The 17,518-nt window shown below is 37.1% G+C and overlaps 1 protein-coding gene across 14 annotated transcripts in view; it reads right to left on the bottom strand.

Annotated features, from left to right (window-relative positions):
• The window catches only part of SPEF2 (sperm flagellar 2), a 206,853-nt gene that overhangs the window by 48,288 nt on the left and 141,047 nt on the right, over window positions 1-17,518 (bottom strand). For all 14 annotated transcript variants that reach the window (XR_004739958.3, XR_004739959.3, XM_078365609.1 and 11 more), the window contains 2 exons: window positions 8,003-8,140; window positions 1,787-1,938 (listed from right to left, as the gene is read on the bottom strand). Coding sequence is in view for 12 of the 14 variants with exons in the window: in XM_078365609.1 (XP_078221735.1) it covers window positions 1,787-1,938; window positions 8,003-8,140 (290 nt within the window). In the remaining 2 variants the exon portion in view is untranslated. The remainder of the gene's footprint in view (window positions 1-1,786; window positions 1,939-8,002; window positions 8,141-17,518) is intronic.

Here is a 17,518-nt window from a genome sequence, read left to right on the forward strand (position 1 = left end):
TTATGCCCAACTTGCTATTGTGTGCTAGGAACAGAATGTACTGCCATTCTAGACATTGAACTCTGGCCTCTTTTGATGGTTCTAGTGGTTCATATTGCCTTTGAAAATTTTTTAATTGTTTTTAATCTCAAAGTTCTTTTTCAGCAGCTTGCTGAACATTTTCCTTCTCTATGTGTCAAAAAGAGGGGATACATTCTTACTCTTAGATATTCTTATGTACACATGGGCCTGACAGGGATGTGATGAAGGCAGATGGAAAAAGCCAGGAAAGAACAGAAGTGGGCTTTGGATCACTGCGTAAAATATTGTTTTCAGGCCATCTCACATCCTTTTTGGAACAAGGGTGAGTAAAATAAACAAAGCAGGAACATGCAATAGGTAATAATCAGCATTTGTTGAGAGTTATTGGGACTCAGTCTCATCTTCTGATACCATGATATGGTACTAAATGCTTTGTAGATTTAATTTTCCATAATCTTCACAACAACTCTCCTTTACAGATAAGGAAACTGAGACTGAAGAGAGATGTAGTGAACTTGACAACAAATAAATTGTCTTATTTACATACAATGGTTGAGTAACAGAACCAGGATTCAAACCAGATCTGTCTTACTTCAAAATATATACATTATCCTCCATTTAGTTTGTGCAACTCCTGACACCTGCACTGACTGAGCATACTTGTAAAAATATAGTACTCTGCCTTTCACATGAAATATACATCTCCTGGGAGATTTAAATTTAACTTGCAGTGCCTTTATATTATTTTTTTAAATCTGACTTTCTTTTTCCCCTGCTCATATCTGAAATAATGTTTTTTGTTTCTTATCACCTGCCTACTGATTATTAAAAAGGATTGTTTTAATTTTTCACTCTATTTTATTATTTTAAATTAAAATTCATTTAATTTTTAAGGATTTTGATTTCTATTTTTTAATTGCCTTTATTTCAATTCTTACTTTTATCTCTCTTAATGTTTTAGAGTTGGAAACCATGCCACAAAAATTGCCACCACTCCTAACACCACGACTCGAAGACATTTTTCTGTCTATTCAGAGCTTCGCAGAGTTTGGGATCTTGCCTTTCCCTTTCCCCTACCCCATTGGATCTACAAAAACAGTGACTTACAGACTTTTATATTGCAAAGGATTTGCTTGGCTGAAAATGGAATTTGTCTTTTATCCTATCACCAAATTTATTTTTGGCAGAAATCTGATGTTAGCCTATTAATAAGTCTTTCAGTCACTCTCATAAAGTCATTATCACATACTTCTGAGACTCTACTGTTTCTCAATGTCTTCACCAGTAAAAGAAGACTCAAAACATCTTCCATTTTCATTTATATATTACAATATGTACACACCCACACACCCCACCACACATATACACACCCCCCCCCCACTTTGGTCCTTTCATAAAAGTGTTAGAGGTTCATAATTTCTTACCAGAAACCACTGGGGCCAAAAGTGCTTCAGAATTTGAGTATACCATATATTCCCTAATACCACCTGCAGAGTCTGTGGGATGACTCCATCATAAAATGTATTTTATCTTTGCAGCAAAATGAGTAAATATTCCCTATAAATTGAATAACATATATTAGTAGTCTTAAGTCAATGACATACTAACTTTAAAAGAAAACCATGATCAGTTATTAGAGCTTTTTTTGTACCTTGGATTTGCAGAGAAAGGAGTGTGATTTTTATTAGTGGTGTGATTTTTACTATTTTAAATCACAAAGCTTTATTTTCAAAACAATTACCTGTGATATAATAGTCTGCCTTACCTAAGTTGGCTTTCGGAATTGTCTTTACTACCCAGTTGAACCAAAGGGATTCGAGTAAATTTCTTACTGTCCTCTACTGGGATTTTATTTTCCATTCCCCGGTAATAATCTTGAAGAAGTCGCTTCGTATCTTGAAAACGGTTCAGTTCTGCCTTTAATAGCAAATGTGAATGTTAATATCCAAGAAAGAACAAGCTGATCCCTACATATTTCTGATAGAAGCTTCTGAAAGCGCTATTTTGAAAACATTTAGGTTGAAAATAATTTTCTTGAAATTAAGAAGGAGCATTGGTTATAAGTATATATCTAAGATTTTCATTAAAATTAAAAATAATGAGTGACTTTGTATTCTCTATATTTACTGAACATGATTCAACTTAACAGAATGACTTTTTCTATGCCTCTTGACATTGTGACAAACAGTTACAGGATGTATGATGTCCAAAGTAGTGCATATTATTCATTATTTTAACATTAGGAATTCCTGTGTATTGAATTAGGAATTCAGTCAGCCAGTATAGTAGCAAACTACAGTAGCAAAGTTCTTTATCAAAAGTAGCATATTAGTTGATTTGGGAGATACCAAAAAATACTATATGTACAAATACAAAATGCAAATACACACACAAAAAAACACTAGGTTCAATTGGTTCACTAGAGCAACTGAACTTAGATGCAGAGAAACAACAAAGGGTAACATAAAGTTAAAGTTGTTTTTTTCTTGACAGAGCCTTACTCTATTGCTCAGGCTGGAATGCAGTGGTGTGGTCTCAGCTCACTGCAACCTCCACCTCCTGGTTCAAGTGATTCTCCTGCCTCAGCCTGCTGAGTAGCTGGGATTACAGGCACCAGCCACCATGCCCACCTAATTTTTGTATATTTAGTAGAGACAGGGTTTCACCATGTTGTCGAGGCTGGTTTTGAACTCCTGATCTCAGGTGATCTGCCCACCTTCGCCTCCCAAAGTGCTGGGATTTCAGGGGTGAGCTGCCTCACCTGGCAACATAAAGTTTTAATGAATAGTTCTCTTTCCACAATTTTTTTTTCTTATTCAATACGTGGAGAAGAGAGAATTCAGTTCCTCCAGTGCTCACAGCTAAACACTTCTGAAGCTTGCATTGCAGTAAGTACCTTGTGAAAAATGGAGCAACCCAGAGGAGCTGGTGGTAAGGTGAGCATCAGTCATTCCCTTGTTGTGACTTCCTGTCAGCACAGGTTAGTTTCTTTTGTGGTATGCATATGCTGAAGTGTGTACATAGTGAGATTCTGCACAGTGCCAACAGCACAAATGTAGAATGTGATTTTTTTCAACCTCGTCTCCCACTGGGTTTACGACAATATGGTACATATCTGTGATTCTCTTTGTTAGTGTAAACATGACCTCCAGACTTTGCTTTAGCCAGCTGGACTACTTAAATCAGTACCTGAGGGCCTAAATATTGATGCTCCTTATACAGATGTATTCTATGATATCTAGTTAATTACAGAAAGCATCTTTTAAAAAAGAAAAACTAAATTGACCTAATTTTCAAAGCCTTATGTAACCAAACTCAAAGATATTTACAAAAGGATCCTTACATTTATCAAACAATTATGTAGCCACTTATTTCATAAACCATCAAGAAATATTTTCTTACTGCCACGTTCACAGCTCAAAATAAATAAACGTCTGTGTTTTTTGTTGTAGTCTACACTAAAAGACAAGAACAGTTTCAATAAGTCTGTGTTTGATATAGAAGCGGGTAAGCCAAATTGCTTCTGAAAAGCTGTTTTCTGTACTATTCAACTTTTCTAGCTAAATGACTGAAACAGGAAAAAATTAATTTGGTGAACTTGAATCTAAGTTAAAAAATAAAAGTGCTATTTATGTCTTGTTTCACATTGTAGAACATTTTTTTTCTCTTTTCCTTCTTTTTTTTTTTTTTTGAGATGGAGTCTCACTCTGTAACCCAGGCTGGAGTGCAGTGATGTGATGTTGGCTCACTGCAACCTCCGCCTCCTGGGTCCCGGTTCAAGCAATTCTCCTACCTCAGCCTACCAAGTAGCTGGGATCACAGGCATGAGCTACCATGCCCAACTAATTTTTTTTTTTTTTTCAGTAGAGACGAGGTTTCATCATGTTGGCCAGTGTGGTCTTGAACTCTTGACCTCGTGATCTGCCTGCCTTGGCCTCCCAAAGTGCTGGGATTACAGGTGTGAGCCACCTTGCCCAGCCTATAGAACATTTTTAATAGTATCCTTGGATTTTAAACGTAAATATATATTTAAGTAGTTTTTTTAAACTAGTATTAACTCAACTTTTTCTCATTCCTTGCAAAGCAACCAAATTAAGCTTTAAAATATTCATGTATGAACACATTCTATAATTTGACAAAAAGTGTTTGCATCTGTCATGTTTAAGTTTGGTAAAACAGAGGAGAAAAATGAGTCTTGTAAATTATACTTACGAGAACTTGCACAATGCCACATTTATGGCAAATAGGATCAAATATAAACCCAATTTGTACAAACTGAATATTGACAAATAACTTTGGAGAATTTTATAAAAGTGTGTTGAGGTTATACAAATTATTAGTCATTAAACCATAGTATTGTATTATTTGGTAAATAAATTTAGAAATTAGGAAATTATTTCCTCCTTAGAGAACTAAACTAATAATTATTAGGTTTAGTAAAGCTTATTTTATACAATTGGTATTTGGGACAGTGCTGTTAACTGTGCCTTAGGCTTACCTCATTATAGTGATTATCTTATATAAAATATTAATTTATTTTTAGCTGGCATAACTTAATTAACTAAATCTGAATAAGATGCCATACTATATCCAAGATTTTCATAAGGGCAGAATTAATCAAAATTCCTCTCACATTTATGATAACTAGTAAACAATATTTGATTGTGACAGAAACTTAGACTTGAAAGGAATTTCAGAAATCATCTAGGATAGCATTTTGTAAAACACATTTTGTAGAAAACCTGTCCAATAGGGAGTTAATGAGTACCTTGTTGGAGAAGAAACAAGTAACAACTTTTCGAGGTCAAATAGTGTAGAAATAATGGGTTAACATAGAAAAAGGATCTCCTTACTGAAGGGCATCTTGATGTCTAAATATGTTGATACACTTGTCAGTCTCCCAGACAGAGGGAAGAAGGATAGAGTGTGTAGCACTTCTCAAAGTCATTTGATCAGAGAGTCCGAGTCCTTGTCTTGTGAAACATCTTGTTGGACTAATGTCTATGGAGCCCACTTTGGGAAAAGTGTTTTTAGCTGTTACCCAATACCATAGATTCTTGAAGACTTTCTCTAGCGTACTTTCCACCGGTCCTCAAAACCATGTGCAAACTTCTGCTTTTGAGCCTCCTGGACAAAAAGCTCGTTGCCTCAATAGTTTGTTACTTGATGAGCTGTTCATTAGGCTCATTCTGTAAATATTGAACTGAAACCTCCTCTTTTGTAATTTCCACCCTTGGTTTTTATAGGATCCTATTGATCAGTGCAAAATAAGGCTCTCTTCTGTTGTATGTGGCAAACTTACAGCTATTTGAACAATGAAGCAGTGGTTAGGAATAAGTAGACACTCTCTTATCCATGGGGGATAAGTTTCAAGACCCCCAGTGGATGCATGAAATTTCGGATAGTCCCAAACATTATATGCCCTATTATTTTTTTCATCTGATAACTAAATTGGCTACTAAGTAACTAACAGATGGGCAGGAGCATCTACAGCATGGATACACTAGACAGAGGGATGATTCACCTTCTGAGTGAGACAGAATGAAACAGTGTGAGACTTCATTACACTACTCAGAATGGAGCATAATTTAAAACTTATGAATTATTGATTTCTGGAAACTTCCATGTAATGTTTTCAGACTGTGGGTAACAAACTATGGAAAACAAACCAAAGAGAAGGGGGAGATACTGTATTGGCTTTGAAGTCAGATGGACAAATTGTTTCACTTGTGTTTGTCTCAATTTCCTCATTTGTGAAATGAAGATAATAGAACTTACAGCAGGTTGGGTGCAGTGACTCATGCCTGTAATCTCAGCACTTTGGGAGGCCAAGGCAGGTGTATCACCTGAGGTCAGGAGTTCTAGACCAGCCCTGACCAACATGGCAAAACCTTGTCTTTGCTAAAAATACAAAAATTAGCCAGGCATGGTGGCGGGTGCCTGTAATTCCAGCTATTTGGGAGGCTGAGGCAGGAGAATTGCTTGAACCTGGGAGATGGAGGTTGCAGTGAGCTGAGATGGTGCCATTGTGCTCCAGCCTGGGTGACAAGAGTGAAAGTTTGTTGTGAAGTTTTAATGTATTATACATGATTATCTTTAGAATGGTGCCTGGCATGTACATAGTAAGAACTTAATAAATGTTAGCTTTTATTTGCTACTTTTTCCTCTTTATTCTTTGTTGATCTTAGATTTTGGTTCAGTTTCTTAAGATAAAAGTCCAATATCTAGGGATTGTTGAAATAAGAGTCATATACCATTTCCAAAGGAGGTATGTATTGTTCTGAATCAAGAATGATTCACAAAAATTATCCGTTCTCTATGCCTTCATTATTGGTTATCAGCTATTTCTGCCATAAGGTTTTGATACAACTGTTTGTAATATTTAATTTTTGCAAATCAATGTCGTGGGGATGCTATTCAGACTGGTCTAGGCTGCTTAGGCATCTCACTTCAGTCTTTGCATACAACCCATGCCATGTGAATCTGTCCTCTTGGTCATGGCCTGGCTTTGTCCTCTGCTTTAGACGACATTTTTCTAACTCCATCTTCTCTTTCCCATCCAGATTCCTAACATGGCTGCGTAAGGTCTTCACTATCCTGGTATCCTGACTTCTTGAAACCTCCCACCTGAGGAGCTGCTGTTGCCTCTCAGGTTTCTGCTGACATTTCAGCCCTTCTGTGGTCTGGCCTATGCCTGAGCCATGAATGGTCCCTTTGAAGTCTGGAAGTACTGGAAGGTATTGGTCCTTTGATGAAAAAATATTTACTGAAACCTATTATCCACTAGCTGTAGGGATTGCCAGATAAGTATTCTCATTTCCTATAGTATCCCTTTAAGTTAATCAACTGAAGAGTAGAAATGTACACTTTTCCATTCTCTATTTTCACTTCTATTATTGTAGGAAAAAATACTCATGTACACACAGATTGAACAGAAACAGTCTTAATATTCCCTCAGCTTGACTCAAGTTAGACAGGCTGCTTCCTGACTCTAGGACTTGACCTCCCTTTTGTTAGAGCATTTGCTTTAAGAAAACTTGAAATTGTAGATCCTTTCACTGTTCCTTTGAGATGTAAATCTTTTCAAAAGCTTCCTACCAGTTGTACAACCCAGGAAAGAATGTCTTTCTCAAGGACCTAAAAACCATCTCTTTGTAAAGTAATCAATCATCCAGAAACAAAGTGCCTCTATCTCCCAGTTCCCCTGTGAGAGTAGGAGCCTAGCTTCACTAGGTGCATTGCTCCAAATCCTAAAACTGCCTCCTATGACGAAGACAGTAGAAAGCTGACTTTTCCTTCCGGTAATATCAATTGGCAAACACTTGGCCTATGATCCATACCCTGTAACCTACCCCAGTTCTTAAAAACTCTCTAGCCCTTTGTCTTGGTAGAGCTGGGTTGGCACTTTCTCCCCTATTGCTGCCAATCATGTCAGAACAAAATCAGCACCTGTCTTCCAATCTTTCCTTGTGCAGTTTTTTAAAATGTAATATGCTGCAAATATAAGTTAATTGGGTTGCACTGATTACAGTCTGTTTTTCTAGTCCAGTATTGGAAAAATTTTTATTTTCAGGAATCAGATGTCTCCCTGGTCAGATCTTGCCAATGTTTGTTGTGGCTGGGCTGCTTTCCTGGGCTTTCTTTGACCACTTAAGGGGTCTGCTTTGAGAGTTTGGTGAGGTAAAGAACTCAATTGTAGACACTATTTCTACTGTGGCTTTCTATATATCTAGGCCACTTGGAGCAAAACTGGTGGGTATTTGCGTGGGATGCTTCCAATCTGGGTGCATATTTGGTCTGGACCAAAATGTGTTATGTCAGCTAACTTTCTTGGTGAGTTGGAGCTCGTGCTTGGCATAGCACTATGACCAAACTGAGCACTGCACAGACCTCTCATATTCCCAAGAAAGTGTCATATGAGGGACTGAGGGATAAGGCTGTGAAGGGAAGCACCTGTGTCATTGTGACCAGCTGCTCTTACCTGCATCAAGGAAAAGAAATGGTTCACTGTTATTCCGAGAGAGTCCTGTAACCAGCTCTGGTTAAGGATGTCAAGCCGCTCCTGCTCTGCCTCTTCCTTCCGGGCGTCACAAATGTCCCACAGGCGGTCTCGCAGATCCTGCACAGAAAACAGGCATCGTGGCTATGCATTAGACCACTGCTCAAATCACCTAGGTGCAATAAAACCGAAATCTTTTGCCTCTCTTAAAAATGTGTCTGGAGAAATTTTACACTGAATGCACCCTGTATTGTATGTGCTCATTCAACCAATATTCATTTTGCTTCTATTCTGTCAGTCCCTCCCATTTGAAGAGGACCTCACTACATTATATGTCTATGTCTACCACGAATTCACTATGTTTTACTTGATTCATGAATGGCTATGTTTTATGTGTTTTAATCCTTCCCCAAAAATGTGTTGAAAAAGTCCTTTCAGTGAATTTTTTTGGGGAAATGGCATATCGTTGGTGGAAAAAAAATACACAGCTGAATTTAAACCAGGGGCATAAACTTGTTAACTAATACTACAGATGGAACTGTTCACTAAAAAATGTTATCTGAGCTTAATGGGGTGATCCAAAAGTAATAGCAGTGCTTTACTGGTATCTCTTTGTATTAAAGAGATACTAGTAAAGAGATTGCCCTTGCTGGATATTGGGCAATAATAAAGATGATAACTATCAATACAATAATTTATAACATACTATTTATACATGTACAAATAATAATGAACTATATTCAAGCATTTATAATTTTGAATATAACATAATAAATTATGTATATATTTAATAATTTATATATAAGTATAATAAAAATAACAGGTCATCATGTCGAGTCCTTTCTGTGTTTATCTGTGTGTCAGAATGTAAGTCAGTATACTTGTGTTGACTCATTCAATACATCACAAAACCTTAGCTATGTACCATTATTATCTTCATTTTGCAGATGAGGAAACTGAGTCACAGAGAAGTTACTTTTCTAAGGTTACACAAAGAGTAAGTGGTGGAGCCAGAATATAAACCCATGGTCTTGAATAATATGTACTAATAAATTAGGCCTCAGTTACTTTATCTGTAAAATGGGCATAATACTACTTACTTTTTGGATATGTTTTGTAGAAAAAATTAGCTGGTACATATAAAGCACATGCAATAATTCCTCAATTAATAAAAACTATTATAATCTTATTCATATCAATGAAATATTTAGTGTTTAATAAAATATCCTATTAATGAAACATATGCAGTTCAATAAAAATTGACAGTTTTTGCAATAATAATAGTTCATTGAGTCCAGGAACAGTGGCTCATGCCTGTAATCCCAACACTTTGGGATGCTGAGGCAGGAGGATCATTTGAGGCCAGGAGTTCAAGGCCAGCCTGGTCAAAATGGCAAAACCATCAACTCTACAAAAAATTAAAAAATAAAAACTTACCCAGGTATAGTGGCACATGTCTGTAGTCCCAGCTACTCAGGAGGCTGAGATGGGAAGGTTCTTGGGCCCAAATGTTCAAGGCTGCAATGAGCCATGATCATACCACTGCATCCCAGCCTAGGTGACAGAGTGAGACCCTGTCTCAAAATAATTAATAATTCACCGAATGTGATGGCTCACAGCTGTAATCCCAGCACTTTGGGAAGCCAAGCCAGGTGAATCACCTGAGATTGGGAATCGAGACCAGCCTGATCAACATGGAAAAATCCTGTCTCTACTAAAAATACAAAAAATTAGCCGGGCATGTTGGCACATGCCTGCAATCCCAGCTACTCGGGATGCTGAGGCAGGAGAATCGCTTGAACCTGAGAGGTGGAGATTGTGGTGAGCCGAGATCCCTCACTGCTCCAGCCTGGGCAACAAGAGTGAAACTCCATCTCAAAAAACAATTCACTGAACACTTATTGTGTGTTGAGAATCATGTTAAATGCATTACATGAGGGGTCCCCAACCCCTGGACTGCGAGCTGGTACCTGTTGATGGCTTGTTAGGAACGGCAAGTAAGCATTACCCCTTGAGCTCCACCTCCTATCAGATCAGCAGCGACATTAGATTCTCATAAGAGCCTGGATCCTACTGTAAACTACGAATATGAGAGATGTAGATTGTGTGTTCCTTATGAGAATCTAATGCCTCATGATCTGAGATGCAACAGTTTTATCTCAACACCATCCTCCTTGCCAATATCTGTGGAAAAACTGTCTACCACGAAACTGGTCCCTGGTGCCAAAAAGGCTGGGGACTACTGCATTACACTCACTGCCTCCTAATCCCCACAGTAGGTAAGTTTCTGATAAGACCATTGAGACACAGAGAGGTTAAGTTCCTTGCCTATAGTTTCCATGTGGTAGAGTCAGAAATTTGAACCCAAGCAGTTTGATGCCCACAGTGAATTCCATTTCTGTGACATTGTGTTTATAGAATACTTTGTTTTTGAACTCTTACCTTTGCATTTTGGTTTGTTACCTTGTGGAGGCTGCACATGAAATGAAAATATCATAAGCCATTTTTATTACAAATATGCTAAGTATCAGAACAATACACTATTATTTTAGAGCAGATCTTGATATCTTCATAAGGTTTCCACAAATGCTCTGTTAGGCATTCAATAAGTACTAACTTGTGCTCATCAAATATTTATATATTTTTTAATTAATTAATTTTTAAAAAATTGGTCTTCAATTATTGGAGTTCAGGTGGTATTTGGTTACATGAATAAGTTCTTTAGTGGTGATTTGTGAGATTTTTGGTGTACCCATCACCCAAGCAGTATGCATTGCACCATATTTGCAGTCTTTTATCACTCGCCCCGTTCCCACCCTTCCCTCAAGTCCCAAAGTCCATTGTATCATTCTTATGCCTTTGCATCCTCATAGCTTAGCTCCCACATATCAGTGAGAACATGCAATATTTGATTTTCCTTTCCTGAGTTACTTTACTTAGAATAGTAGTCTCCAATCTCATCCAGCTCACTGCAAATACTGTGAATTCATTCCTTTTTATGGCGGAGTAGTATTCCATCATACTTCTATATATACACATATAGATATATACACACATATATTTATACATATGTGTGCATATATATAGATATGATGGACTAAATGTTATATATATACCACATATATATGTGTGTGTGTGTGTATGTATATGCACATATATATGTATATATACACCATAGTTTCTTTATCCACTCATTGATTGATGGGTGTTTGGATTGGTTCCATAATTTTGCAATTGTGAATTGTGCTGCTATAAACATATATGTGCAAGTATCTTTTTCAGATAATTACCATTTTTCCTCTGGGTAGATATTCAATAGTAGGATTGCAGGATCTAATGGTATTTCTACTTTTAGTTCTTTAAGGATTCTCCACACTGTTTTCCATAGTGTCTGTACTAGTTTACATTCCCACCAGGCACATCCCATCATGTACCCTGATCACCACATCCTCGCCAACATCTACTATTTTCTGATTATGGCCATTCTTGCAGGAGTAAGGTGGTATCACATTGTGGTTTTGATTTGCATTTCCCTGATCATTAGAGATGTTGAGCACTTTTTCATATGTTTGTTGCCCATTTGAGTATCTTCTTTTGAGAACTGTGTGTTCATATCCTTAGCCCACTTTTTGATCAGTTTTTTTCTTGCTGCTTTGTTTGAGTTCATTGTAACTTCTGGATATTAGTATTTTGTCAGATGTACAGACTGTGAAAATTTTCTTTTTTTTTTAAATAGGCTATGCTCCACTTACTCTCTATAGCTCTCACAACCTCCAAAGTTTAGTTCCCTCTTCACACCTCACACACTTACATTCAGCCCCTCGCCTTCTCAAGCTTTGTGTGCTCTTTTGTTTTTAAGAAAAAAAGAGAAAGACAAAGGGGGAGAGAGAACAGGAATCTTGCTCTATTGCCCAGTCTGGAATGCAATCTAAAAATAGGTATTAAAAACCTCTTTTATGGCGATAATTGTACTTATCAGCAGAGACAGGAAGGAATGAGGGCAGAAAATAACAAAGAAACAGCCAACCAATATTTCCTTTAAGTCTGTGAAATGCTATGCAAATGCTGAAGAAAGACTTCGAATTATGTGGTCACTTTCAAAACAGGTGTAATGTGATACTGAGAAAAATGTATGTTCTGTGGTCCTGGGGTGAAGAATTCTTTTTTTTTTTTAAATTTTTTATTGGATTTTAGGTTTTGGGGTACATGAGCAGAGCATGCAAGACAGTTGCATAGGACACACATGGCAGTGTGCTTTTCTTTCCTTCTCCCCTTCACTCACATTTGGCATTTCTCCCCAGGCTATCCCTCCCCACCTCCCCCTCCCACTGGCCCTCCCCTTTCCCCCCAATAGACCCCAGTGTTTAGTACTCCCCTTTCTGTGTCCATGTGTTCTCATTTTTCATCACCCGCCTATGAGTGAGAACATGTGGTGCTTCATTTTCTGTTCTTGTGTCAGTTTGCTGAGGATGACGTTCTCCAGATTCATCCATGTCCCTGCAAACACACAAACTCATCATTTCTGATTGCTGCATAATATTCCATGGTGTATATGTGCCACATTTTTCCAATCCAGTCTATTATCAATGGGCATTTTGGTTGATTCCAGGTCTTTGCTATTGTAAACAGTGCTGCAGTGAACATAGAAGAATTCTATAGATATTCACTGAAATTACTTGTTGCAGGTCTGAGATCAAATCATAAATGTCCCGGTTAATTTTCTGTCTCGTTGATCCATTGAATATTAACAATGTGGTGTCAAAGTTTCCCGCTAATATTGTGCGGGAGCCCAAGTCTCTTTGTCAGTCATTGAGATCTTGTCTTATGTATCTGGGTGTTCCTATATTGGGTGCATATATATTTATGATCATTGACTCCTATTGTTGCATTGATCCTTTTACTATTATGTAATGTCCTTCTTTGTTTCTTTTAGTCTTTGCTACTATTAAAGTCTATTTTGTCAGAGACGAAAGTTACAACTCCTGCTTTTTCTTTTTTTCCTCTCCATTTGATTAGTAAGTCTTCCACCAAAGCTTTGTTTTGAAAATGTTCTCCCACTCTGTGGGTTGTGTGTTTACTCTGCTGATTGTCCATTTGCCATGCAAAAGCTCTTTGGTTTAATTAGGTCTCAGCTATTTATCTTCGTTTTTATGGCATTTGCTTTTGTGTTCTTGGTCATAAAATCTTTGCCAAGCCAATGTCTAGAAGGGTTCTTACAATGTTATCTTGTAGAATTTTTATAGTTTCAGGTCTTAGGTTTAAATCCTTAATCCATCTTGAGCCGGTTTTTGTGTAAGGTGAGAGGTGAAGATCCAGTTTCATTCTCCTACATGTGGCTAGCCAATTATGTCAACACCATTTGTTGAATAGGGTGCTTTTTTCCACTTTATGTTTCTGTTTGCTTTGTCAAAGATCAGTTGGCTGTAAGTATTTGGGTTGATTTCTGGGCTTTTTATTCTGTTTCATTGGTCTATGTGCCTAGTTTTATACCAGTATCATGCTGTTTTGGTGACTATGGCCTTATAGTATAGTTTGAAATCTGGTAGTGTGATCCTTTCAGATTTGTTCTTTTTCCTTAGTCTTGCTTTGGCTGTGCAGGCTCTTTTTTGGTTCCATATGAATTTTAGAATTGTTTTTTCTAATTCTGTTAAGAATGTTGGTGGTATTTTGATGGGGGCTGCGTTGAATTTGTAGATTGCTTTTGGCAGTATGATCATTTTCACAATATTGATTCTACCCATCCATGAACATGGGATGTGTTTCATTTGTTTGTGTCATCTATGATTTCTTTCAGCAGTGTTTTGTAGTTTTCCTTGTAAAGGTCTTTCGACTCCTTGGTTAGGTATATTCCTAAGTATTTCTTTCTTTTTTTTTTTTTTTTTGCGGGCATTGTAAAAGGGGTTGTGTTATTGAGTTGATTATCTGCTTGGTTTCCGTTGGTGTATAGAAGAGCCACTGATTTGTGTACATTGATCTTGTAACCGGAAACTTGCTGAATTCTTTTATCAGTTCTAGGAGGTTTCCGGAGGAGTCTTAAGGTTTTCAACATAATCAATCATATTGTCAGCAAACAGGGACAGTTTGACTTCCTCTTTACTGATTTCAATGCCCTTTATTTCTTTCTCTTGTCTGATTGCTCTGGCTAGGACCTCCAGTACTATGTTGAAGAGGAGTGGTGAGAGTGGGTATACTTGTCTTGTTCCAGTTCTCAGAGGGAATGCTTTGGACTTTTCCTCATTCAGTATTATGTTGGCTGTGGGTTTGTCATAGATGGCTTTTATTACATTGAAGTATGTCCCTTGTATGCCAATTTCTGCTGAGAGGTTTAATGGTAAAGGCATGATGGATTTTGTTGAATGCTTTTTCTGCATCTATTGAGATGATCATGCGATGTCTGTTTTTCATTCTGTATATGGTGTATCACGTTTATTGACTTGCATATGTTAAACCATCCCCGCATCCCTGGTATAAAACACACTTGATGATGGTGGATTGTCTTTTTGACATGTTGTTGGATTTGGTTAGCTAGTATTTTGTTAAGGATTTTAGCATGTATGTTCATCAAGGACATCCATCTGTAATTTTCTTTTTTGTTTATGTCCTTTCTTGGTTTTGGTATTCAGATGATGCTGGCTTCATAGAATAAGTTAGAGAGGATTTCTTCTTTCTCTATCTTATGGAGTAGTGTCAAAGTGATTGGTACCAATTCTTCTTTGAATGTCTGGTAGAATTCTGTTTTTAAATTACCATTGCAATCTTGCTGCTTGCTATTGGTTAGTTCAGGGTATCTAATTCTTCTTGATTTAAGCTACGAAGTTTGTATTTTCCCTGGAATTATCCATCTCCTCTAGTTTGTCTAGTTAATATGTGTAAAGGTGTTCATAGTAGCCTTGAATGATCTTCTGTATTTCAGTGATGTCAGTTATAATATCTCCTGTTTCATTTCTTAGTGAGATTATTTGGATTTTCCCTCTTCTCTTTTTGGTTAATCTTGCTAATGGTCTATCAATTTTATCTATTTTTTCAAAGAACCAGCTTTTTGTTTCATTTGTCTTTTGTATTTTTTTGTTCCAATTTCATTTCATTCTGCTCTGATCTTGGTTATTTCCATTCTTCTGCTGGGTTTGGGTTTGGTTTGTTCTTGTTTTTCTAGTTCCTTGAGGTGTGACCTTAGAATGTCAGTTTGTGCTCTTTCAATCTCTTTTATGTAGGTATTTAGGGCTATGAACTTTCCTCTTAGCATAGCCTTTGCTGTATCCCAGAGGTTTTGTTAGGTTGTGTCATTGTCATTCAGTTTGAAGAATTTTTAAACTTCCATCTTGATTTCGTTTTTGATCCAATGCTCTTTCAGGAGCAGGTTATATAATTTCCATGTATTTGCATAGTTTTGAAGTTTCCTTTTGGAGTTGACTTTCAGTTTTATTCCACCGTGGTCTAAGGGAGTGCTTGATATAATTTCCAATTTTCTTAAATTTATTGAGGCTCATTTTATGGCCTATCATATGGTCTATCTTGGGGAAAGTTCCATGTGCTGTTGAATAGAATGTGTATTGTTGTGGTTGTTGGATGAAATGTTCTGTATACATTCGTTAAGTCAATTTGTTCCAAGGTAAAGTTTAAATCCATTGTTTCTTTGTTGACTTTCTATCTTTATGACCTGTCTAGTGCTGTCAGTGGAATATTGATGCTGTGTATCTCATTTATTAGGTCTCTTAGTGGCTGTATTATAAATTTGGGAGCTCCAATGATAGGTGCATATATGTTTACGATTGTGATATTTTCCTGTTGGACAAGGTCTTTTACCATTATATAATGGCCTTTTTTGTCTCTTTTAACTGCTGTTGCATTAAATTTTGTTTCGTCTGATATAAGAATAGCTACCCCTGCCCACTTTTGGTGTCCATTTGCATGAAATGCCTTTTCCCACCCCTTTACTAAGTTTATGTGAATCCTTATGTGTTAGGTGAGTCTCTTGAATGCAGAAGATAGTTGGTTAGTGAGTTCTTATCCATTCTGCAGTTTTGTATCTTTTATATGGAGCATTTAGGCCATTTACATTAAATGTTGATATTGAAATGTGAGGTGCCCTTGCATTCATCATGCTTTTTGTTGCCTGTGTACTTTTGTGGTTTTTGGGTTTGTTTTGGCTTTTTAACTTAAAGTAAAGGGGTGGAAAAAGGTATTTCATGGAAATGGACACCAGAAGTTTTATACAACCTGTGTGATTTATGCGTTAAAGAGGAGGTTCTGTTTTAATGTGTTTCCAGGATTTGTTTCAAGATTTTTAGCTCCTTTTAGCATTTCTTGTAGTGGTGGGTTGGTAATGGCAAATTCTCTCAGCATTTGTTTGTCTGAAAAAGACTGTATCTTTCCTTCATATCTGATGCTTAGTTTTGCTGGACACAAAATTCTTGGCTGATAATTGTTTTGTTTGAGGAGGCTGAAGACAGGGCCCCAATCCCTTCTAGTTTGTAGGGATTCTGCTGAGAAATCTGCTTTTAATTTGACAGGTTTTCCTTTATAGGTTACCTGCTGCTTCTGTCTCACAGCTCAAAAGATACTTTCCCTCATCTTAACTTTGGATAACCTGATGATAATGTGCCTATTGCAATGATCTTTTTGGATAAATTTCCCACATGTTCTTTGCACTTCTTGTGTTTGAATGTCTAGGTCTCTAGCAAGGCTGGGGAAGTTTTCCTCAATTATTTTCCCAAATATGTTTTCTACGCTTTTAGAATTCTCTTATTCCTCAGGAACACCATTATACTTAGGTTTGGTCATTTAACACAATCTCAGACTTCTTGGAGACTTTGTTTTCTTATTCTTTTTTCTTTGTCTTCGTTGGAATGGGTTAATTTGAGGACCTTGTCTTTGAGCCCTGAATTTCTTTCTTCTACTTGTTCAATTCTATTGTGGAGACTTTCCAGAGCATTTCATGTTTCTAAAAGTTTCCAGAAGTTTTGATTGTTTTTTCTTTAAGCTATCCATTTTCTTGAATATTTTTCCCTTCACTTCTTATATATCTTTTTTTTTTTTTAATTTGCTTGAATTGGCTTTACCTTTCTCTGATGCCTCCCTGATTAGCTTAATAACTAACTTCCTGAATTCTTTTTCAGGTAAATTAGGGATTGCTTGGTTAGGATCCATTGCTGGTGAACTAGTGTGATTTTTTGGGAGGTGTTAAAGAGTCTTGTTTTATTATATATTACCAGTGTTTTTTTTCTGGTTCCTTCTCACTTGGGTAGGCTCTGTCAGAGGGAAGGTCTAGGGCTGATGTCTGTTGTTCAGATTCTTTTGTCCCATGGGGTGTTCCCTTGATGTAATACTCTCCCACTTTTCCTATGAATGTGGCTTCCTGTGAACCAAACTTCAGGAATTGTTATTTCTCTTCTGGATCTAGTCCCCCAACAAGTCTATCTGGCTCCTGGATCTAGTCACCCAACAAGTCTACCTGGCTGCAGGCCGGTACTGGCAGTTGTCTGCATAGAGTCCTGTGAT

Source organism: Callithrix jacchus, chromosome 2, assembly GCF_049354715.1.
Source record: "Callithrix jacchus isolate 240 chromosome 2, calJac240_pri, whole genome shotgun sequence".
NCBI lineage: Eukaryota > Metazoa > Chordata > Mammalia > Primates > Cebidae > Callithrix > Callithrix jacchus.